The sequence below is a fragment of the Canis lupus genome, chromosome 13 (genome assembly GCF_048164855.1).
Source record: "Canis lupus baileyi chromosome 13, mCanLup2.hap1, whole genome shotgun sequence".
Lineage (NCBI taxonomy): Eukaryota > Metazoa > Chordata > Mammalia > Carnivora > Canidae > Canis > Canis lupus.
The window spans coordinates 14,558,193-14,582,822 of NC_132850.1; the positions used below are offsets into that span (position 1 = coordinate 14,558,193).

At 35.8% G+C, this 24,630-nt stretch overlaps 1 protein-coding gene across 2 annotated transcripts in view; it reads right to left on the minus strand.

The window, feature by feature from the left end:
* Nucleotides 1-3,908: 3,908 nt before the first annotated feature.
* Nucleotides 3,909-24,630, minus strand: part of CMPK1 (cytidine/uridine monophosphate kinase 1) — a 31,974-nt gene continuing 11,252 nt past the window's right edge. The window contains exons 1-6 of one of the 2 annotated variants that reach the window (XM_072772231.1): nucleotides 13,293-13,377; nucleotides 11,729-11,875; nucleotides 7,800-7,952; nucleotides 6,458-6,534; nucleotides 6,116-6,212; nucleotides 3,909-4,997 (exon numbers count right to left, since the gene is read on the minus strand). In XM_072772231.1, coding sequence (XP_072628332.1) covers nucleotides 4,956-4,997; nucleotides 6,116-6,212; nucleotides 6,458-6,534; nucleotides 7,800-7,952; nucleotides 11,729-11,875; nucleotides 13,293-13,367 — 591 coding nt within the window. In that variant the 5' untranslated portion in view covers nucleotides 13,368-13,377 and the 3' untranslated portion in view covers nucleotides 3,909-4,955. Of the gene's footprint in view, nucleotides 4,998-6,115; nucleotides 6,213-6,457; nucleotides 6,535-7,799; nucleotides 7,953-11,728; nucleotides 11,876-13,292; nucleotides 13,378-24,630 lie in introns of those variants that run through there. The other variant, XM_072772230.1, reaches the window with a different exon arrangement.

Genomic DNA, 24,630 nt, shown 5'->3' on the forward strand with positions numbered 1-24,630 from the left:
CTTAGAGAGTAGTGGAAATGTGGCCTATGGATCATGAAAACTTTGGACTTTAGATTAGGAAACGGTGTTTAGTAGGAATGATTATGGCTAGAATAAATCGTATTATAGGCCATTATGGATGGAGAACTGGACTGAACCTACTCCTGCTTCTCTATACAAATGGTTTCACTCTCCCTGTCCTCATCTCATCCCATTTCTGAATCTTCCATTAGCACACAGGAGCAGCAGCCTCAAGTCCAGTAGCACACCTTCCTTCCCTAAGGAGCACTTATCCAGACCTAAGTAAAGGCCCCTAAACAGAGGAAGAGTCTCTGCTCAATCATGTTTGATACTGGATATGACATGGACATTCTGACATAGTATTTGATGCCAGGGGGATTTTGATGCAGCTGTTTTAAACTGGTCATTTTGATGTAAGAAGATTTTGACCCAACATGAAAGTTAACCACTAAACTTCAGCATTTTCCCCCCAAATAATGTAAATAATATGTCTATCTTAATCACTACCCTAGTTCAGAATAGGATAATGGTAGTGACTCTTGTACACTACCTGGTAATTAAAAAGAAGGGTTTCCACTTTGACAAGGCTATTTTGATGCAGCCTTGCTTTCAATCATAGATACCCTGACCAAATTCTGGCAGCTACTTAAGAGCCACTTGTGAAACTATTTCTCTATAAAACTAATGAACAACCTACAGTGAGCCATGTACAACAGCTTTGTGCTTTAAAGTACTAACTGCTGAACCAATTCAATGTCTTTTTCCTCTGGTTCTGGAAGCCCTTGGAGCCAGGTGGTTGTGAGACGGCCAGTTCCACCCAGAGTCCTTAGAGAGCTGCAAGCATTTACAAACTGGCAAGGAATCTCAGCCAATTCAGGGATTTTCTTGGAAGTCTATATTGAGTCCACTATAGCAATTTTTCCCCCTTAATTTCATAGAAGCAGCAGCTACTGAGAGTACATTTTTTCCAGAAAGCCTCCTAAAGGGTAAAATATGAATATTCCCAAAGCTCACATGCATGTTTTTTGAATTTTACTTTCTCTTTTTAAATGTGGTTGCTCAACCAAATGAGAATGCATCTGCTATCTTTGCAGAATGCTGCTTAACTGCTCAATTCTACTGTGCAGAAGACACTTTTTAAAGTCTGTCTGGATTATCTACCGTTACAGTTGCGATGTGGTAACCTACCTCTGCAGATGCTTTTCCTCTGGTTGGTTAGAGCATCAAAGGCCAGCATTAGGAAGCTGCGTAAAGTACTTCAAAATATATCATAAATAAAAAATTTTCTTTGGCTGAAGAGCATCACTTAAAGAAATGTTGATTTATGACCCTTATCTCACCCATTCTAAATAGGACAAAATCATTAAACCCTCTTCTTTCATGCCTCAGTCTTAGGAGGACAAAATCATGAAAGAAAAGCCTCTCTGAAGAAGGCCTCAAGAAAACCAGGTTCTGCTCTAATAAGCAGAAATAGCAGAGACCCCCATAAAAATCTGAGTTCTGGTGATAGCTTGGAGCTGGTATGGCTGACCAAGGGTATAGGGTGATAGCCAGAAATTCAACTTCATCCTTTACCTCGCCCTAGGACAGGTAAGCTGGTGACCTGCAGAACATAACTGAGACCCAGAATTAATACCACAATCACAATAACCACACTCATTCCAAGGAAAGCATACCTGGATCCAAGAAAAGCTTACTCATACTACAGTCAGGGGTGAAGAAACAGAAATAGAGGGATAGGTAATTAGGACCATTTTTACCTTTTTTTCCTTGGTACACAATAAATAAGCTATCTTGCTTTCATTAGGAAAAAAAAAAAAAAAAAAAGCCTAGAATTAAGGAGTACTTAATTTAGCCGAAGTATGAAGGTAGGCTAGGAAGAAGTGAAATAGCTATATAATAATGATATTAGCCAACAGAGAACATCTGAAGGTCTACCCATATCAGGGTATCAGTTTCAGGTAGAAAACTCTTGGAAGGCAGAGAATATATCTGTAGCACCATGGCTAGTGCAATTAGTATGTGTTTGAAGATGAAGGACCAAACCTCCAGGGAAAAAATGCTGACCCACTTTGGCCAATACTTTCAGCCACTGAAATTGTCTCCAGAGATCACTGGAATGTCAGGCAACCACTCAAATTAAATGACAAAGCCACAAGCCCCCAAAACCCTGCATCCTGAGATACTGCCCGCTGCCAACCTCCCCATCACAGAGACAAGCAATTGATGATGTAGGTAGGTAATGAAATACGCTATACTTGTGCCTAAATCCAAATTACTTCTTCTTTTTTTTTTTTTTTTTTTTTTTTTTTTTTTTATTTACTTATGATAGTCACAGAGAGAGAGAGAGAGGGGCAGAGACACAGGCAGAGGGAGAAGCAGGCTCCATGCATCGGGAGCCTGATATGGGATTCGATCCCGGGTCTCCAGGATCACGCCCTGGGCCAAAGGCAGGCGCCAAACCGCTGCGCCACCCAGGGATCCCCCAAATTACTTCTTAAAGAAATGGGATTAAAGTCGTGCTTTCTACTTAATTCAAGATGTGCAAACATAATACCAGAGCAGAAAATTCTCCTATATCCTGAACTCTGCTTTTGCTGTAAACCCACACGTGAAATATATGATACTTCTCGGTCTTTCAATATGCTTGAGAGAGAACAGAAATCTGAAACAGTAAAGGCCACGGCACAGAATTTATTGGGATTATTTACCAAATAATTCATATACATCCAACATCACTGAATGGAAATAATATTGATTTTTTTTAAAAGCAAGGCTTCCACAGGGGTCTTTCATAAAAGTTAAAAACTTCTTGAAATGGAATGACCAACCTAACGAAGTCAAAGGTAACTCAGTCAAATCCTAAACTCACTACTGCCAACATGTTTTTCTACTCAAAAGCAAACAACAAGCAAAGGCTCATAATTTAGTAATTATTGTTTCTTGGTTTCTGTTCTCAAATGCCACAGAAGGATGTGTGATGAAAGAAAGCAAAGCATCTAGTCTCAGCAGTCTTCTGAGTATCAATATAAATAGATTCCATCTGATTAATTTCTTCATTTATTTGAGTAGGAATATTCTCAAAACCTTAGTCTTAAAAAAAAAATAAAAAATAAATTAAAAATTAAAAATTAAAAAAAAAAAACCCTTAGTCTTTACTTTTGCTTCACACTGCAGTTGTTTGATTAAACCACCAGCAAAGTCCCTCTGTACTGTATGGACTAAATCACTAGAAAAGAATTCATTACAATCCCTTCCAAGAAACCAAAATAATCTCAATACAAATTTTGGTGCTAATATTTTAGATTACTTACAGATCCTTTGTTTCCTAATGGCAAGTATGTTGAAAAATGTATCATTAATAATTTCATAATACACAAAGAAATAAACCTATTATAATGTAAAACAACCATAAATTGCCTTCACTATTCCCAATGACCTTATACTACTACTTTTTTTTTTTTTTTTTTTTTTTTAAAGTAAACGCTATGTCCAAAGTAGAGCTTACACTCAGGACCATAAGATCAAGAATCACGCATGCTCTACCACTGAGCCAGCCAGGTGCTCCTATTCCCAAAGACTTTAAATATAAAATCTAATTACACAAAGACAAAATTCCTTACCTGACTTAATCCTGTATACCAAATAGCATAAGTGCTAAAAATGAGAAACATTTTAATAAATTTCACATTAAGAACCTTGGAAATCACTCTGCATTAGTAATGGCAGAAAAAGATAAGAAAGGGGAAAACAAATTTCTCAGAGATTTTTTTAAAGGAAGAATGGATTTAAGGGAAAATTCCTTTGGACTCTATAACCTTTTTTTTTTTTTTTTAATTCTGTGCCTTTCAATGCTTCAACATGATGCCTAAAAAGAATATACTAAATAAAAGTAGCCAAGAAGGAAATCAAACATTTATAAGATATATTTATTATTTTTCTGACCAAAGTGCAATGATTTTTAAATCTCCTTAAACAAATAACTGAAAAAAAAAAAGGATTCAAGAAAATAAAACACGAATGGGAAATTAACCACTAGATGTTTTTTACTTCATACCAGCCCTACATTTAGTCTAAAAAACAAACAAAAACACTCTGAATGAAGTGTTACTAAAATGCTAACCAAATCATTTACCATAAACCTAATACATGCACTTCAAGGTTCCACTGCTAGGAATTCTGTTAAGATCAGTTTAATCATTAATAACACTATATAATAGAGCATAGGAACACATGTCATTAGATGTGATCCTTGCCTCTTACCCTCAGACTTATGTCAGAATAAAGCTGACAACTCTGCCAGGCTCTGAACCCCCAGTGACCCCAACCCAATCCCTGGAAGCAAAGAAGATGCCCTGTCACACAACTTTGTATAAGTTGTAATAAAGCAAAGCCTAAGTTTTCTTACTTTTCTGTAGGAAATGGTCAGTTATTTGATAAATACTAAAACACTTCTAGGAATTCTTTTTATGAGTTTGTTTACCAAACACATTTTGCAAGAACCGACTACACAAAAAGTTCCTTTGGAATTTGGTCCACAAATTCACTTAACAGGTTGGAAATTTAAAACCTGCAAGAAAACGAGGAAGTGGGGAATCCCTAATCCTAACATGTTGTAATTATTAAAGGGATATACACACATACTAAAAAGTTTTGCTCACAGAAGGCACAAACTATAAAAGGGATATGCTTTTTGAGTAAAAACAAAGAACTAGCTGATATCCTTCTTTGTTTGGTGAGCACCATAGCTAAGATAAAATTAGACCCGAATTTACTCTCTACTCCTATAACCAAAAAAATCTAAGATAAAAAATTTAATTTGTCTTACTATATTCTTTCCAGCCATTAATTGAGATGTAATTATGAAAGATTAAAATTGCCTTAAAAAGGGGTTGTAATAGCAGCTATCAAAGCAATATTCAAGCATGATTTTGAGTTTCCTTTCAGGTTTAGAGTTAGCCTTCTTTGTCAAAAATCTTCACAACTTCATCAAAAACCTGTAAAGGACAAAAATAATAGTAATTTTAAAAGCAGGTATTATTAAAACACTATATGGCTAAGTTCCTGCTAAAAGGTCAATTTTTTAAATAAATTTTCAAGATGTATCATTAAAAAAATACTGTAATTCCTTGGTTTTATCTGTTTTACTTTACACAATGGCATATAATATCATAAATACATAATTGTGAACAACATACATTCAATTTTATTAGTGGTTTCAGGACAAAACAAACTTCTTGATCAGTAGCAATTATTTGATAAAATGTAAACTGAAGTAGCTTATTTTTCTACTTTTGATTCTAAAGCACTAAGTTCCCTGATGTATCACCTCACCTCTATGGGAAGGAGTAATGGATAAAAAACCAATAGAACTGGGGCTCAGTTGGTTAAACATCTGCCCTCAGCTCAGATCATGATCCTAGAGTCTTGGGGTCACTCCCTGCTCAGCAAGAGTCTGCTTCTCCCTGTCCCTCTCTCTTTCTCCCCTGCTCATGCTCACTATCTCTCTCAAATAAATACATAAAATCTTAAAAAAATAAAAAAAATAAAAAAATAAACCTAGAATTATGTGATAAACAAGAAAGGTCCAGAAAGAAAGACTCAGGGAGTCAAGGCGAGAGGAGTTGGATTAAGAGACACCAGAAAAAGCTGCTGGGCACTGAGGGCTTGCATAGCAGTTTAGAAATTATGGATTTTTGGAGGAGGTGAGAAGAGCTAGGTCTGGAAGACCTACTCCCCTGGAGCTCTGTGCTCTGTGATGATAAGTTGGAAGCAGCCTGGGGCCCTTGAGGGGCCCCATTCACATTAGATATTTTTAAAAATGAACATGGTCCAAATCACAGTTCTCAAAATGCCAATTTTCCAGTGCTTGAAAAAAGAGGTTTGGAATTAATAAACCATCCACTTCTTGTGAAGAACAAGTCTCAAGTTGTAAAATCTATTTTAGATGTTATTCAAAATGGAGAAAAAAAATCTCATTTTCCATTTTGTCTCCGGGGTCTTTAAAAGCAAACAAACTAATCTGCCATTTCTCTTTGTCTCCTGCCTACCTACCCCACCGCCCCCACTAAATCACATTTTTACTTGACTTTTAAGGCAAGCTAGGGATACTCACCTCGTCAACAGACTTAGAGGCATCTATTTTCTTGACTTTCCCCATTTCTTCATATAAGTCAATAATTGGCTTTGTTGATTGAAGATAGGTCTGAATTCTGCAAAAGCAGCAAATAATGCTCAAGATTCTAAGTACTCCCTCATTCTTCCCCAGGTTATAGGACTGCTCAGAGCACAACCCAGATCCAACCCAACCGACTCCCTTATCATCTTCTTAGACCAGACATTTTACATATTTAAGCATCCCATTTTCTTTTTCTGGGCAAATTGAGGCAGGTATTTAATCTGCTCCTCAAGTTCCAAACTGAGTCTGAGGTGGCAATGTGTAAATTCTGCAAAGTACCTCTTTTCCAAGCTCTCTCTGTTGTCATCACTTCTACCACTGCTCTTTCCCCTCTCAAGACATCGTTCAATACAGATCTAAAAAGAGAAATAAATAAAACAGTCGTTACAAAAAAAAAAAAAAATGTGAATTTGCTGTTCACATTTGCCATTCTTTTAACCTGAAAAGAGAAAAAAGTTTGAAGAGATTACAAAGAACCCGACATTAAAACTAATTTGTCTAATTCATTAATCAACATGCAAAGTCCTTTTAAATTTAAACATGTGGTTCAATTTATATAAACTAGGTTAAATAAGTACAGAGCATAATAAGAATTCATTCATGACTCAGTTTTTCCTGTGTACTTTTTTTTAAAACCGCAATAAAAAGAAGATCTGTATGTGTATGCTTCCATCTAGGATATATTATTAACTTATTAGGTATGAATTACATGCCTCAAACTTTGTTCCATTTTGCTTACTTTTTGATAATTCCATAAATATCCAAATATTTAAGAGTCAACATATTTGCATTTGAATAAAGTATCCCTTGTTAATCGTGAATAAACATTCCTTAGTTATAAAGCTGCGGTAACATTCTAAAGTTAACTTTGAAGAATAAGTGAAAACATATTTTTGGGAGTTGGAAAAAGAGTTACATTTTAAAACAACTCAAAGGCTGCAGTAAGTCTCTCCACCAGAGGCACATTTGCAATTCAACCCAAGAATAGCCAACTTCCTTCAAGGCAGTACTTTAGATTCTTATTCTTTCAGGCTGTTGGCATTAATTTAATGAAGTTATATTACAGCTGTCAAACAGTCAGGCCTTCTAATTAAATGATTCTGAGAAATTCATTTAGTTATTTAAAGGTATGTCTGGGTATGTTATTAGAAGTACCAGGAAGAAAAAAGGCTTTCCTGCTTTTCTCAAGATCATTTCACTCTTAGAAGAAAAATTAAACTTTTTTTTCCCAAACCAACCAAGCTATCTTACATGTTTCTTTTTTAGTTTTAATGTCGGGTTCTTTGTAATCTCTTCAAACTTTTTTCTCCCCGCAGGGAGCCTTCTTCTCCCTGAACCTATGTCTCTGCCTCTCTCTCTGTCTCTCATGAATAAATAAAGCCTTTAAAAAAACAAATACTTGTTATTTTGAAAATAAAGCAAATTTCAGGCCCACAAGATTGCTGATGCCAAATAGTTTTTAGTAGTGCAGCCTCAAGATAGTGCTGTTCCATCCATCCAATTTGCCAGTTCAAGTAATATTGTTGCCAATATAAAATGTAAATATAAAAGTCACTTTGTTTTTCTCTAATAGTGACCATCAGTTGCTTAAAGACCATGAGCAGATGAAGGTTTTCATTACCTCATTATTACAGTCAAAAAACAGAACAAAAGACACATCTGCTTTCCCATCCATGGTCTTATTCCAACCTTGAAGGTTGTCTTGATTTCTTGGAAACCCATCAATCAAGAATTTATTCTTCTGAGCATTGGCAGCCATTGTCTGATCCATTTCCTAAAAGAAAAGGAAGATTCAGGTTCAACACATTAACGAAATCCAATTTCTTAAGCCGGGTGAGGGAGATATAAGTATTTTGTTATTATTATTATTCCTTAAATCATCAGTAAAGAGTGGAGGGCGCATAGAAGAAAAAAGACTTAAAGGAAATAATCCAATATACATATACATACACATACAATGTTTTTTTCTGCAGTTTCTAAATTTTTTACAGTAAGCATTTATTACTTTCACATATACATTCACAAAGTTATGAATAGCAGAAAGAAAAAAAAATAAGCATTAACCAGTACCTTTGCTCCAGCTACTAGAGACCCCATCTTGCCTTCCCCTCTCCCCTCCCAAGTCATTTTGCTATAGGAAGAAGTATGCTGCTTCTGCAGGCATTCAGATTCTCCGCAATAATTCAAGTCCAATTGCACAAAGCTTTGGACAAATATAAAGAGACTGCAAGCATTAATTATTAGCATAAAAGTTAATACATTTTTGACTGAAGCTAATTAAATTTTAAATGCCACTGGCTACCCCAAAACACAGGTAGCAGAGGAAAGAATACAAGCAAGGAAGACAGCAAGAGTAGCATGCTTCACCATTCCTAGCCAAAGTCTGAGACCGGAATGTTGAAATATGTGAATGGGAGGTGCAGGTCCCTAGTTTCCAAATCTTCACCACTGCCAGCCACCATGGGGTATGCACTGATGCAGAACTCTGACCAATTCTGGAGCAACCTCTATTCCAAAGCACATCAACATCCAGTCCCCTCAGTGCTCAAACTGCTCCTTGTTTCTCACGAAGAACAAAGGCTGTCAGGTCCTCTAATTCCTTTATCTAAAAGTTGGCTTTATCCCAGCATTTGCTTCTCCAATATCCTCTAGTAATACAAAACTTTCACAGAATATTTTTGAGCCCCTGCTACAGCATTTCTACCCTGATTATGACAGAGGAAGATATCTGAAGAGGTGTGCTACTCACTCAACATACATTTATTCAAGGCCTAATTACCAGGGAACATGAACAGTAACATGGCTCTTGGGAGGCTCACGGTTCAGCAGGTAACAATTACATGTAAGTAAATGTGCTAAGTTCTATGAGGACATAGGAAAAGATGCAATGATAAGACAACAAAATAAAGCACAAATTACCAGGGAAACTGCCCAAGAGAGCTTTATCAGAGAAATGGCAGTGGAGCTAAGTCCTAAATAGCAAAGTGGCAAGCAGATGGGAGTCAAGGTACTCCAGATGATGTAAACTGGATATATAAAGGCTCAGAAATGAGAAAGCATAACAATTTTAATGAATCTGAAGTAAGCTGAGAAAACTGAATATTAAGACACACACAGAGTGGTGAAAGATAGGACTAAAAAGTAGGTAGGGGTAAGATTAATGAAGAACTTATTACACCACACTAAGGAACTGCTCTTTATTCTGGAAGCAACAAAGGATTGCTAAGGAATTTTAAGCAAATATGCTTATATCACCTTCTGGAAAAAAATCACCCTGACTAGGGTGCTTGGGTGGCTCAGTCTGTTGAGCATGGACTCTGGATTTCAGCTCAGGTCGTGATCTCAGGTTTGTGAGATGGAGCCGTGTGACAGGCTTTGTGATGGGCTCTGCAGTCTGCTTGAGATTCTCTCTCTCCCTCCTGCTCTGCCCCACTCCCCTGCTCACACTCACTCTCTAGCTCTAAAAAAAAAAAAAAAAAAAATCACCCTGATTGCAACATGAAGGATGAATTAGAAGGGGTAAGCATGGATTAAAGGCAAAAAGATTCATGAGGAGGCTCTAGTGATGGTCAAGGTAAGGAAAAGAGGATCTGAACTAAGGTGACAGTGGTAAAGGAGAAAAAAAAAGACTATATCAAAGACAGTTAAGAGGAAGATAATTGAAAGGTTTGTTCACTGAATTTGGGAAATTGAAGAAGTGGAAAATACAAGATGGCTGGCTCCGAGATTTCAGATTTGGGCACAAATGGTAGAACCATTAACCAGGAAAGGAGATAAAGGGTGATTACATTTCATTTCATTTCATTTTTTTATTTAATTTTTTAAATTTTTATTTACTTATTCAAGAGAGAGAGAGAGACAGACAGGCAGAGGGAAAAGCAGGCTCCATTCAGGGAGCCCGACGTGGGACTCGATCCCAGGTCTCCAGGATCAGGCCCTGGGCTGAAGGCGGCACTAAACTGCTGAGCCACCCAGACTGCCCGGGTGATTACATTTTAGATGATACACTGATACACTGAGACAGTTGCCAAATATTCAGATGGATATCTAATCGGTCTGGAGTTCAGAAAAAAAGTTGTGTCTAGAGCTATAGATTTTAGCATTTATTAGTATAATGAAAGCCTTGGACATGGCTAAAACCATCCAGCATGAAATACATAAAAGGAGAAGAGGACTATGGATAAAACCCTGAGAACATCATGGTTTAGGAAACTTGCAAGGAGATGTAAAAAACAATAGCCATTGAAATAGGAAAGAATCAAGAAAAACAGTGTCACAGAGAACAAAGAAGTTTCAAAAAGACAGTGAATAAAGTTAAGTACTATAAGAAAAATGACCAAAGGGGTGTGAGAGTGGCTGAGTCCATTAAGTGTCTGCCTTCAGCTCAAGTCATGATCCTGAGGTCCTGGGACCGAGCCCTATATTGGGCTCCCTGCTCAGTGGGGAGTCTGCTTCTCCCTCCCCTACTCCTGGCTCTCTCTAACAAATAAATTCTTTTTTAAAAAAGAGAAAAATAACGAAAAATATCCCCTAGATTTGATAAGGAAGATCACTGCTAACAATAGCAAGAATAGTTTCAATGAAGATGGAAGTAGAACCTGACCACAGAGGGCTGAAGAGCAGAACGTGAAAAAGTAAAATGTGACCACTTTTTCACAATACTGAGTGATAAAGTGGAGACAAGGCATTTAATCCAGAGAATAGGGAGAGAGGATATATTCTGAAATGGAAGCAGGTTATTCCAATCTCTGAAACAAAAGGTAAGAATGTGTGTAAATGAGCCACTCTTCCACCTCAAGTTTCTGTGATTCCATCCAGGTGCTCATATGTATCTCTTTTCCACTAGGTTTCAACTATTTCTTGGCTGTTTTCACTCCTGCATTTCTCCTTTACTGTTTCTTATATGTCAAAATACCTGTTAATGTCTAGTCTTGGAAATCTATAGTGGAGAGTTACCATGTACATGCAAGATATCTGTTTTTAAGATGAGACATATTTAAATTTGCTAGCTGTTGATCTCCATATTTCATACTGAAGATGGTGACATATTCACCACAAAAGGAAACATCAAAATTGAGAAAACAGCAACAATAGCAGGGTCATGGGAAAAAGGGAGAAAGGGAAGAGAGGAAGGAAAGGAGGGAGGGAAGAAAGAAAGCTTACAGCTTACAAGAAAACAGAAAAGGGAAAAGTGAGGGGGAGGAGGAGAAGGAGGAAGGAAAAGAAAAAGGAAGAATAGAAATGCAAGTGAGACACTGCACACTGGGGAAGAGTTGAGGACACGTACGTAGATGTGAAGTTGAGCTAGCTGATCCTAGATCAAGGTAGAGAATGCTTGCTACTGTCTAATTTCTTCCCAGGTAAAAGTAGAATGTCCAGTAGTGCTATTCCCAAAAAGCATGACCACCTACCACAAGCAAGAAATTTATTACTCTCATTTTTTTCCATTACTCAAAGAAAAGGTAGAATTTAAAAAAAAGAAAAAGAAAAGATAGAATTAGTTTCTCATTTCCATGCTGGTTTAAATTGGCTGGCATTCACACTCCTTACCCTCTTTAACAAACTGATGGTTATCTCAACTGGCACAATCTTTCCATCTTTAATGTACTTTTCAATGAGTTCACCATACTGTGAAGCTGGGTTCTTCCTTTCATCACGAAGAAGTTCTCCTGCAGAAAGGTGTGTGTAGCCATATTTCTGAAAGGAACAACACATAGGAGGAAAAATCAGAATATATTCAACTCAGGGGCACCTGGGTGACTCAGTCAGTTGAGCATCCAGCTCTTGATTTTGGCTCAGATCATAATCTTGGATTGAGCCATGCATCTGGATGTGCACTAAGTCTGGAGTCTGCTTGTCCCTCTCCTTCTGCTCCTCCCCCACCTTGCTCTCTAATAAATAAATTTTAAAAATAATAATGAAATCCAGTAGTAGGACTATCAATTTTTTCCTTCATGTTAATTTCTAGTCTAATTTTTCTACAATAAACAAGCTTTGCTTATATATTTAAAAAATAATTTTAAAAATTGAGATTTCATATAATCAAGTTTGCTTAAAAAACATACTCAACCTGGTAGGACATGGTAGCTATAACAGTAACATACCATGAAATCATCCCAAAATTTATGTAACTATTCAAGGCATAAACATTTCATTATAATCCTTCATAAACACAATCAAAACTTAAATGTCATTAATAATGTCTAGAGAAATGCCTAACAAAAAACTATACAGTTCAGGGGGGAAAAAAATCTTACCACTGTTGGTTATACCTACCTTCTGTAAGATCTCTGCTTCCCTTCCCTAAACTTAAGACATCCTAACTAAACTCATCAGCACTTATACTAACCCTTTTCTGGTTTGTTCCCTTTCTCAGTAAATAGCACAAGTCCAACCTCCTCCACAAAATTAACTTTCCTGGGATCCCTGGGTGGCTCAGCGGTTTAGCGCCTGCCTTTGGCCCAGGGCGTGATCCTGGAGTGCCAGGATAGAGTCTCACGTCAGGCTCCCTGCATGGAGCCTACTTCTCCCTCTACCTGTGTCTCTGCCTCTCTCTCTCTCTCTCTCTGTCTTTCATGAATAAATAAATAAAATCTTAAAAAAATAAATTAACTTTCCTGACCACTTTCTGGAGAGTGGTCACATAACCAAATAGTGTTTTCAAGTATCACTGTCTCTCTACCTAGACCAGTACCTTCCTTACCCCTCTTAAAAGTCCATCTTCTCTTCCTCTAGTTGCAACTAGAGGTCTCATCATAAAATAGGAATACAGAGACCTATTTTATAAAAGTTAGTGGTGATGACTAAATGAGATAACGTGTGTAAGTTTCCTACCAAAGAGCCTGACACATAGTAGAAGTCCTCAATTACCTCTTTGCCATTATGATGATACTTATCTTAAACAACCAAGAAGCATTTTTTATATTATATGTATATATACCGTTTTTATACTATACACACACACACACACACACACACACACGAATATACACTCACTTTAATGGTTTTCATGGAAAGACCAAAGGGCTTAAATGAAATAATAGATATGAATAGCCTATGAAAGGTGAGTAGTATATTATTATGATTGTGATGATCATTATTATGTAGGACTTACAAATGATGCATTAGGTCGGGGTATAGGGTAATAGCTGACTAAGTCAGATAAGATGCTGTAGTGTTGCCCTGCCATTTTCCCATGACTAGAATGAGAAAACAATGCAGATCTAAGAAATAATTCTGAATAATGAAAAGCTTTTTCCTCATCATGAACATACACATTCCATTTATCAAAAGAACTATAAAATCTATTTTTAAAACGTTTCTGGGGTGCCTGGGTGTCTCAGTCAGGTAAGCCAAGGACTCCTGATTTCACCTCGTCATGATCTCAAAGTTGCAAGACTACCCCGCCAAGTGGAGCTCCATGCTCAGTGGGGAGTCTGCTTCTCCCTCTCGCTTTGCCCCTCTCCCCACTTGCTAGTATACTCTCTCTCAAATAAAATCTTTTAAAAATTTTTTTAATAAATAAGTAAATAAAAAAACACTTAATATTTTAAAAAATACACTTTTATTCTCAAATATCAGTGCACTCAGAACTATATTCAATTTTCAGTTACAACAATCATCTCACCCCAAATTTTAAAAACTTCCTAAATGGGTTTATCTCATTCATATTTAGGTATATAATAAATATTTAATATCTTAAATTTATCTTTAATTTCAACATTAAGATTTGAGGAAGCCTTGGGATCCCTGGGTGGCGCAGCGGTTTAGCGCCTGCCTTTGGCCCAGGGCGCGATCCTGGAGACCCGGGATCGAATCCCACGTCGGGCTCCTGGTGCATGGAGCCTGCTTCTCCCTCTGCCTATGTCTCTGCCTCTCTCTCTCTGTGTGTGACTATCATAAATAAATAAATAAATAATTTAAAAAAAAAAAATTGAGGAAGCCCACATTCCCATCTCCCTTTTAAAGTAGAATGTTTCAATTGCACAGTTCATAAAAATTCTCAATTACCCAGATTATGGTGAGTCTTCTTTTTTTAGATGCAGAAGGCATATATTCCTTACCCCTTTTTCTATTTCTAAACATCGTTAGCTAAAAGTAAGCTAGCAGTAAGGTAGTCAGCAAAGGAAAACAAACTCTAAATAGTTTACTTGCTGACTAAAACTGGGCATAAAGTTGGATGAGAATAAACAAAATTACAGTGTCACTTGTGTCTCTTAGTCATATAGCCCCTTCCATTAGAATAATCAAAAGTGGATTTAGTTGTTGAAATAGTCTTAAAAAAAAAAAAAAACCCTCCCATCGCTTACAGAAAATGGAATACAAAATGTTTAATTATTTAAACTGTTATTCTAAAATTATTTCCACACCACACCATTTTTAAATGCCTACTTTGATCACCAAGCATAAGGAAACTTCTGAAAGATGGGTGTAGAAAAGACTATAAAAAATGAGGCGTGACCCACTCTCCCACTTACTATTACAATTTTCAAAAAGCATTTTGCAACTAGTGTCCATAAAATTTTATAGCAGCTCCATTTCCTACAACTTATTTTGTTTCCTGCTTGGAAGTCTATGCTTGCTGGATGTTCTCATCTGGTCTAGAGATTATAGCATATGGTAATATTGAATAAATGTAAAGACAAACAGTACTAAACAATGGCAAATGCTTAGTGAAGCACCAACCACACAGACTGCTCTGTACGAATTGCCTCTGCTGCATGAACAACATACATTTAGAAGCCCAGCTAGTAATTTAGAAATTAGTACATACGGTGTTGGTTTCCTGACATTGAAGTGCTCAAATTTCCAAGCTTTATATTGCATTAAAATGGGTTTTGGCATATCACTTTTTTAAAAGAGACACTAGTTGTAAACTGTAGAGGTATACAAATGATATTTTAAAAAATAATTACACACACTTTGTCAAAAAGAAAGAAAACAACCTTAACTGCAAAGTCAAAGGAAACAAGGAATTTAAATAACTGTAAGCATGTCAGATCTAAACATGTGTCTTCCTCTTTCTCATCCATATCCCATTTTTAAAAATCCTCTATTTACTGCTTTTTTATACTATATTTTTAAGGATTTTGCTGAAGCTTTCCTCTTACCACAGAGTTTCTACAACAAAAAAGCAACTATTACTTACACACTAGCTATTATGGTATTTTAATAACAGCTAGACTTTAGGCAGCATGTTTTTAAAGCATTCTGTTGTCATTAAATAGTCACTGATGCCAATTTTGAGGAAAGCAAGAATGGCTATTCCCCAGGCTTAACCAAAACTTTTTCACATTCTCTGAAATTTCCTAGCAATTAAAACCTAGTGGGTCACTAACTGCGATCTTAAGAGCAACATTCAAAACCACAGCAGGTTATAAATACTATAAACTACAATAAATACAATTACAAGCTACCATTCAACTAAAAATAGTTTTCAAGTGACAAATGTATAAAAATTCATTTAGAGTAATGGTCTGAGCTTTTTACTTTCATTTTCTCCGTTGAGAAACTGAAAAACAACTCAATCAATTTTTATAAACCACATACTAAAATCTGGAGGGAGAAAAAAAGCACCATGTTCTCAATAAGGATAGAATGGCACTCGATTTTTACTACAACTAGGCGAATGTTGACTATTTTATAGTATTAAATCTCTAGTCATCTTGATGGGACTTCTCTCACTTATCAGCAATCGTCTTTCCTTCTTTCTTAATTTAAGTAATGTGGTTCTATGTGAACAAAATCAATAAAAACAACCAAAAACAAAACAACAACCTCATAAAAGAGTTCAAGGTAAAAATGATGCATAAATGGCAAGTCCTTGGAAGCGAGTAGAGATCCAGCTGCTGGATACCTCCTCTAGTTAGTGTGGCAATTAGAAAGTATATGGGGCTGCTTCTGAGCTTCATAAGAAAGGACACATAGCAGATATATTAAGTATAAATAGATTTTTAATGCAACTGTGTGCATTAAAATTATTGAATGTCCTTTAAAATAGTGGATGTATCTATGAAGCATTTAAGACTAAGTTTATTTTGCATTCCCTAAAGATTAATGAACCCTAAAATCTAAATTTTGGTTATATACTGTCAACAATGCGCCAACAGAATACCCAGAAATGCTGCAAGGACTATCCAAAGTCATCCAGATTCACCAGTCTGGTGCTTGTTGCAAACAACAGCTTTAGAGTCTACAGCCTCCCAGCAACATTTTATAAAAGCCTACCATTCACTTCAAAGGCATTTCCAATAGAACTTTTTCCAATTACTCTAAATGAGATGTCTGGTAAGGACCTTCCAAGAACAGAATCCACCAGTCTTCGGGAACTTACATTATTTTGAAGGTAAAAACCACTACACGGTGCTCAGATGCTGAAAACTGGTCAAATATTTAAGGTTCCCTCCAGTTTCATCCACAGGAAGTTTGAAAAAGGGTATTTTCTATAATCAGCATTAAAGAAAGATCAGTATTAAAAGAAAAACAAAAGATTATCCAGTGTGAGAAAAGTTGAGTGTAATAGCTAACTTAAGTTGCTTAGTGGATTTCCAATCTCATTTTTAGTTTGTTCTCACTGTATTTTCAAATATATGCACTGCATTTCACCATGCCTATTTAATTGCAAATCTACATATTAACTATAAGCTATGGAAGTTACAACAGAGCTAAACCTTTTCTTAAGCAAAAAGCTTTAGCAGACAGATTTTAAATTAACATGAAATGTGCTTTTTTCTAATTAAAGAGTGATATTTTAAAAATTTATATTTTGAAAAGAAGAGGGATATAATCCATTCAACTGCACACAATTATAACATTAAACATTTTCCTCAATGTTTTGCTCTTCATATAAGAAAACCTAAATTCAGGCAATACTTGGAATTTATTCTGAATCCATAAATATTTATTTATTTACATTTAGACATTAGGGAGTATCTATGAAGTGCCAGGTAACATTTCAGGAGAGGTAAACAGGATGTAACAGTGACCTACATATAGAAAGTGACCAGAGCCTACTATTAAATAATAAGGCAATTCTTTATACTTGCATTAACTTTTCTTAAGGAATTCAGTCTTTACCAGCACCATCTGCTTGGGGAAGAGGCTGATTCTTCAGAGGTGGGGCAAAAAGAACAATAAATAAAACAAAGCAAAGGTGAGTTAGAAACCACCCAATACTCTCTGCCCACTTGTGTAATCCTGTATATTCCTCCAACAGTTTGCAGAAGGCTCTCAGATAACGGAGGATGTGAGTACCTGATTTACATACCAAATGGCCCTTATAGCAACTGTAAATTGGAATTTTCACACTTCAACTTCATTCCAGTTGGTCATTTCCAGTATTTCTCTTTTAATTCATCTCACTCATTCTTAATCAATCTGTACTCCTTACATTAGAAAGGAATGGAAAATGGTCAAAGATGAAGACTAGGCCCAGAAACCTCTTGAGATTCCAGAAGCTCAGAAGCAATAATTTGAAAACTTCCAACATTAATGGACAGGCACAGAGGTCTTGTTAATGTTAGGAAACATTCTCTGATCTTGTTAATTGAATGATCAGTTCGTACACTGTAAGGCCTACAAGCTACACACTCATATCACTACAACCCAAGTATTGTTGCAGGTGGCCTAAGAGCCTAGAGTTCAGTTAATTCATTTCCTGTGAGAACACTTGGAGGACATGTATCAAACCACTCAGATAAAGACCCTTGCCTCTATTTCACCTTAGAAAAGAGAGGTTTTTAAAATAGTAAGCAGACCTAGTTGTACTTGTTTCTTATTTTTTAAAAAGCAAGTAACATTAAAATCAGAATATCATTTACCTAAAGAATACCAAAAATAACAAAGTCACCCTAAGAGACAAAAATGCTTGAGACTACAATTTGTAAAAAGCCTCATCACAAAAGAGCCACAACATTTTAATAGCTCAGGTTCTCTGTAACAGCTAGCATGTATTTGGATTTACGAATCAACTCTTGAGTAAAATGCGCAAAGGATACCAAATTCTGAATTCAGTAATGTATACAAGCATAGCATTTTAAGTATCTGCAAAATTATCGAACTAACGGAGAAATACACTTAGAGAAATAGAATTCAGCAAGAACCACAAGAACACAGAACCTTGCATGAAATCACATCCTCAGAAAACTGAACGTTTGTAAAAGTTAAGGGATCAAGTCTTAAAACTGAACTCTGTTCACAACCCTGTGTGACACTGGAAAATTTATGTTACCTTTCTTAGATCTCAGCTTCTTCATTTATAAACAGAATATCTATACTATCAGAAATAATATCTATACTATGCATCAGCTACAGCAAAGTATCGATATTAGCTATTACAACTAGAGGCAACTCCTTAAGAACATACTTCTAAAAACATGGTCTATACTGCTGGATTTAAGACCTACTATGAGACCTGCTAACTTCAGGGAGAAGCTAGACAAACATATTCAGGTTATTCCTGAAGCAAAGGCCAAAATAATCAGCGGCTAACCTACAAATTACATACCAATTAAGGAAAAGATCTACCAAACCGGCTCAACAGCATACAAATGTACACAAGAAAGGAGCAAAGTCAATAAATAACTACAGAGCAAGTATAGTATAACAAATGACAATCCAACCCACTAAGCAAATAGTCTCAAAGGCAGAGGCTCCAAAAATTGGCATCAGAGATGTATTTGAATACATTTAAAAATTTATGAGAACCAACAGGAATTTATCTTGCTTATAAACAAATAGATCAATATCTTACCAATCAACTAGCAATGACTAATTAGAAAATATACATTTTAAAAGGTCTTATTCAAAACAGCAATAAAAACAAATTTAGGATTATACCTAAGACTAACGTACAAAAATTATATAAAGAAATTAGAAATCCTTAAAACCACTATCATAAAAAAAAAACACTGGCATCTGGCTGACTCAACCGGAAGGGAGTATGATTCTTGATCGCGGGGTCATAAGCTCAAGCCCCACAATGGGCAGAGTTTACTTAAAAAAATAAATATTTTAAAAAAATAAGTAAAAAGAAGGCATTCTGTCCGTGTTCCTGAATAGAAAGATGCAATACTGTAAATATTTTAAAATTCCACAAGTTAATCTGAATTTATTGCAACTTCAATCAAAATTCAATTGGAATTAATTTTTTAATTAATGAACTGATTCTCAAGTTTATCTGTGTGTGTGTGTGTGTGTATATATATATATGTATATATATATATATATTTTATGATAGAGAGAGAGAGAGAGAGAGGCAGAGACACAGGCAGAGGGAGAAGCAGGCTCCATGCACCGGGAGCCCAACGTGGGACCCGATCCCGGGTCTCCAGGATCGCGCCCTGGGCCAAAGGCAGGCGCTAAACCGCTGCGCCATCCAGGGATCCCTATCAGACAGTATAAATGTGAAAGGAGAATGGCCAAACCTGAAAATAATTTTAACAACTAGAAGTGGGAACTTGTCTTACCATGTGGCATTAAATATTATAAAATTATAATAATTAAAACAGTAGGACACTAGTATAAAAATAGGCAAACAGAACAATGAAAGTCAACAGTCCAGAAACAGACCCAAGTGTAAATGGGAACTCAATAAGTAATAGACTTAGCATTTAAAAATCAGTAAGAGGAGTACCTGGCTGGCTCAGTCAGTAGAGCATACAACTTGATCTTACGGTCGTGAGTTTGAGCACCACATTGGGCATAGAGATTACTTAAAAAAAAAAAAAAAAAAGTTTAAATAAATTTAAATGAAATTAAAAATCAAAGAGGAAAAGATTATCTATTAAATGATACTTGTGCAACTAGTTACCCACCTGGGAAAAAATTAAATCAGATTCCTACATCAAACTATATGTAAAACTAAAACAAAAACCCTATGACAGTATTAGAGAAAAATAATGTGCACCACTATTGCATCTCTGGCTCGGGTAGTGATCCCAGGGTCCTGGGATTGAGTCCCACATCAGGCTCTCCACAGGGAACCTCCTTCTCCCTCTGCCTATGTCTCTGCCCCTCTCTGTCTCTCAAGAATAAATAAATAAAATCTTTTAAAAAATAAAAATAAAAAAAAGAACCAAGTCAGCTAAGATTTATGTTTGACCACATAAATAATAAAAACCTCAGAACAAAGAAAGATATCATAAATATAATCAAATAACAAGGGCCTAGAAGAAAATGTTCTTAACCATACAAAGGTGAAAGGGGGTAATACAGACTGTACATAAAGAGATCATACTAACAAATAAAAAAACTTCAATACAGAAATGGACAAAGGATAAAAATAAACAATTGACAGAAAAGAAGTAAAGAACAGATGCTCAATTTCACTGGTAATCATGAAAATGCAAATTAAAACAATGTGATTCCATTTTCTATTCATCAGATTGGTAAAATAAAAAAAAAGACTGCTCTATCTGGCTATGGCAAGAATGGAGGTGCAGGTGAGGGAAAACCGGCATCCTCATACTTTGTGGGAGTGTGAATTGGTTCAGCGTTTTTAAAGGGCAATGTAGCAGAATCTATCAGAATTTAAGTTTGCACATCCTCTGGCTCAGTACTTCCGTCTGTAAGAGCTGTACTACTGAAACAGTCACACATACACACAGACGTTCTGTATATGAATGTTCACAGCAGCATCATTTGTAAACAAAATAGAAATGTTCACCAAAATACAAGTGGCTACACAGATCATTGTATTTATTACAAATGAAGTAGACTATCTATATGGAAAGCTATCCAAGATACACTGCTAAACAAAAAAATACAAGTCACAAAATAGGCAACATGTATGCACATATGTGCACATGCATTATATCTGTGTATAGACACGTCAAAAAAGGACCAGAGGGTTGTTTGGCTGGCTCAGTTGATAGAGTGAGCTACTCATGATCTCAGAATCGTGAGTTCAAGCCCCAGGTTGGGCATGGAATTTACATTTTTAAAAAAATAAGGACCAGAAAGGCACACATACAAAAATTAATAAGTGATTATATAAGGAGTACCCTGAAGTTAAGGAGAACTTTCACTTTTACTTTATGTACTTTCAAAATGTTTGAATCTTTTATAATGTACACGCATACATATTAACTTTTTAAAGTTTTAATTTTATATGCTTTTATCTAAAGCATGTATACTATCCACACATCTCTAATGGCAAATACCACAAAGAAAAATTAATATTCATTTAAATGTTTTATTAATATAAAATCCTTGGGTGTCTGGCTAGCTCAGTTGGTGGAGCATGGAACTCCTGATCTCGGGGTTATAAATTTGAGCTCCATGTTGGGTAGAGATTACTTAGAAATAAAAATCTAAAAAGAAAATGTACATATATATGTGTATACATATGTATATATAAAATCCTAAGAAAACAGCAAGATGAAATTCAAAATAGCCTCACATTAAGGATAAAATCCCTATATAAAAAAACATGTAATTTCAAGAAGAAAGGGAAACAGTACCTGTACAATCAAAAACTTTTAAAATTTAAAACTAAATCATTGTAGAGGATAGCAAAAACCAATTCAAATGTCTGAATAAAACTTTCTCTGGAAAGTGATCCATTTCTTAAACAAAAGAGAAACAAAAGTATAATATAGCAACACAAAAACATACTACATGGGCATGAAGTCAAGAGTTATAGAAGGAGACAGAAAACAGTCCAGTTTTATAGCCTAGAAACAGATGGAAATTTAGAGACAACACTCAGTTGAGAGAATCCAAAAGGCACAGCAGCAAAGGTTTAAAAGGAAACATATTTCAATGAAGCCCCACTTTAGAAACTAGAATTCAAAATTATAAGCAAGTTGTTCTGGAAATGACACCTTCATGGCAAAGACAATATACTTGTACTACCTCTAGTCTACAGAATAACCCTTTGGAGCACTTTCAGAACTTTACTGTGCCAAGCAACCTCTTTCAATTGCATTTTCTGACATAATTAATCTTGCTTAACTTTAACAAAGAATCATCTTCATTTTAGTCCACCAACCTGTACAAATAGAAGAAAGTGTGAGCAAAACCATTATTTATTTGGCTGTAAAAGATAGTACATATTTTAAATTTGGGGTGTATAAAATTTAGTTTCATTACATTTTGCTCAATTTAAAATTAAAGTCCACAAAACGAATGAATAAACAAAAAGCAGAATCAGATCTTCAAATACAGAGAATAAACTGATGCTTGCCAGAGGGATGGGGGATGAGCAAAATGGGTGATGGGAAGTGGGGGATACAGGCTTCTAGTTATGGAATGAATAAGGTATGAAAACAGAAGATACAATATAGGGAAATGTGTCAATAATAATGTAATGGCATCATATAGTGACAGATGGTAGCTACACTTGCCATGAGCATAGCATAACCTTCAGAGATCCTGAATCACTATGTACACCTGAAACTAATATAACATTGTGCATCAACAATCAATCAAAGTCAGTCTAAGAATACACATTTTTGATAGCACAGCCATCAAAATCAAATCCTAGCCCAGCCTGGAATTCAATGTTGGCCACAGAGAACTATACCCATTTCTATAATGTAGAGCAAAATATAAGGGACTCCCAGTTCTTGATTAGAGCTTCATTTTCTTCATATACAGGAAAAAGTGGTAAATGTATGGGGAATTTTATGGCAAATTTTCTTTCCTGCCATGACTATACAACAGGAAGAATGCTGGAAACCATCTGCAAAATGGGCAACTTCTCTCACCCAGCCCAGTAGTCTGACTTACCGTGGCATCAACTATGCCTTACAATCAGTCAAGAAAGTAGTTAAGAATCTGTTACTCTCACTCTTTCTTTCCATCCACCACTCTCTCTCCTCCTCTCTCCCCCACCCTCTACTCTCATTTACAGGTGTAAGACATATACTTACCAGTTACCCTCTTTTTAAAACTTATCAGTTTTTTAATCTCTGCATCATAGGCAATAGAAAGCCTAATGTGCAAGTCGTAAGGCCTCATCAAAATTAAGAACTACTGTGCTTCCAAGGATACTATCAAAAAAATGAGAAGACAACCCACAGGATGGGAGAAAATATTTGCAAATCATATAGCTGGATAAAGGATTTGTATCTAAAATATGTAAACAACTTTATAACTCAATAATAAAAAAGATAACCCAATACAAAAAGGTAATTTTTAAAATGCAATATTCTAGGAAAAAAGAAAGAAAAACAATAACATCAAAGGACAAAGGATCCAAATACACATTTTTCCAAAGATATTCAAGTGACCAGTAAGCTTGAAAGCTTGAAAGTGGGAAAGTTGCTCAACATCACTAGTCACCAGGGAAATACAAATCAAAATCATAGTAAGATACCACTTCACGCCCACTGGAATAGCTATTTAAAAAAAAGAAAGAAAAAAACAGATAAGAAGTGTTGGCCAGTACATCAAGAAATTAGAACCCTTATACCCTGAAGGTAGGAAGGTAAAGTGGTGCGGCCACTATGAGAAAGTCAAGCAGTTCCTCAAAAGGTTAAATATAACATGTGTGCACATAATCTATCTGACAAAGGCTTAATATCTAGAATAAAGAACTCCTATAACTGAACAACAAAAAGATAACTCAATTAAAAAATGGGTCAGGGACTTGAATAGACATCTCTTCAAAGATATACAAGTGATCAACAAGTCCATGAAAGATGTTCATGCTAGTCATGAGGGAAATGCAGATCAAAGCCACAATGAGATACCACTTCACAGTACTAGGATGGTTATAATTAAACAAACCAAAAATAATTAAGTGTTGGTAAGGATGTGAAGAAATTGGAACCCTTATGCATTGCCGATGGGAATGTAAAAACAGTATAGCCACTGCGGAAAAGTTTGGCAGTTCCTCAACAAGTTAAACAGAATTATCATAGGACCCAGCAATTACATTCCTAGCTACACACCCAAAAGAATTCAAAACAGAGACTCAAACAGATGCTTGTATGTCAATGTTCATTGCAGTATGATTCACAATAGCCAAAAGGTAGAGAAGCAACCCTTGTCCCACAACAGATAAATGGAAAAACAAAATGTGATATGTACAAACTATGAAACATCAGTCAGCCATAAAAAGGAATACAGTACTGACATGCTAATGTGTACAAACCTTGAAAACAGTATGCTAAAGTGAAATAAGCCAAACACAACAAGACAAATATTGTGATTCCACTTGTATGAAGAATACAAAATAGGCAAATTCATTAAGGGAGAAAGTAGATCAGAGGTTACCAGGGACTGAAAAAGAGAGGAATAGGGACTTAACGCTAAATGGCACAGTTTCTGTTTCTATATCAAATAAGTTTTAGAAAAGTGGTGATGGCTGTACAACATGGTGAATGCGATTAACACTGCTCAACTGTACATTTAAGCTGGTTAAAATGAGAAATCTTAGTTGTATTTTACCACAATTTTAAAAAATTAACAATGTAATATCCCAAAGCCACTGAATTATACATTTC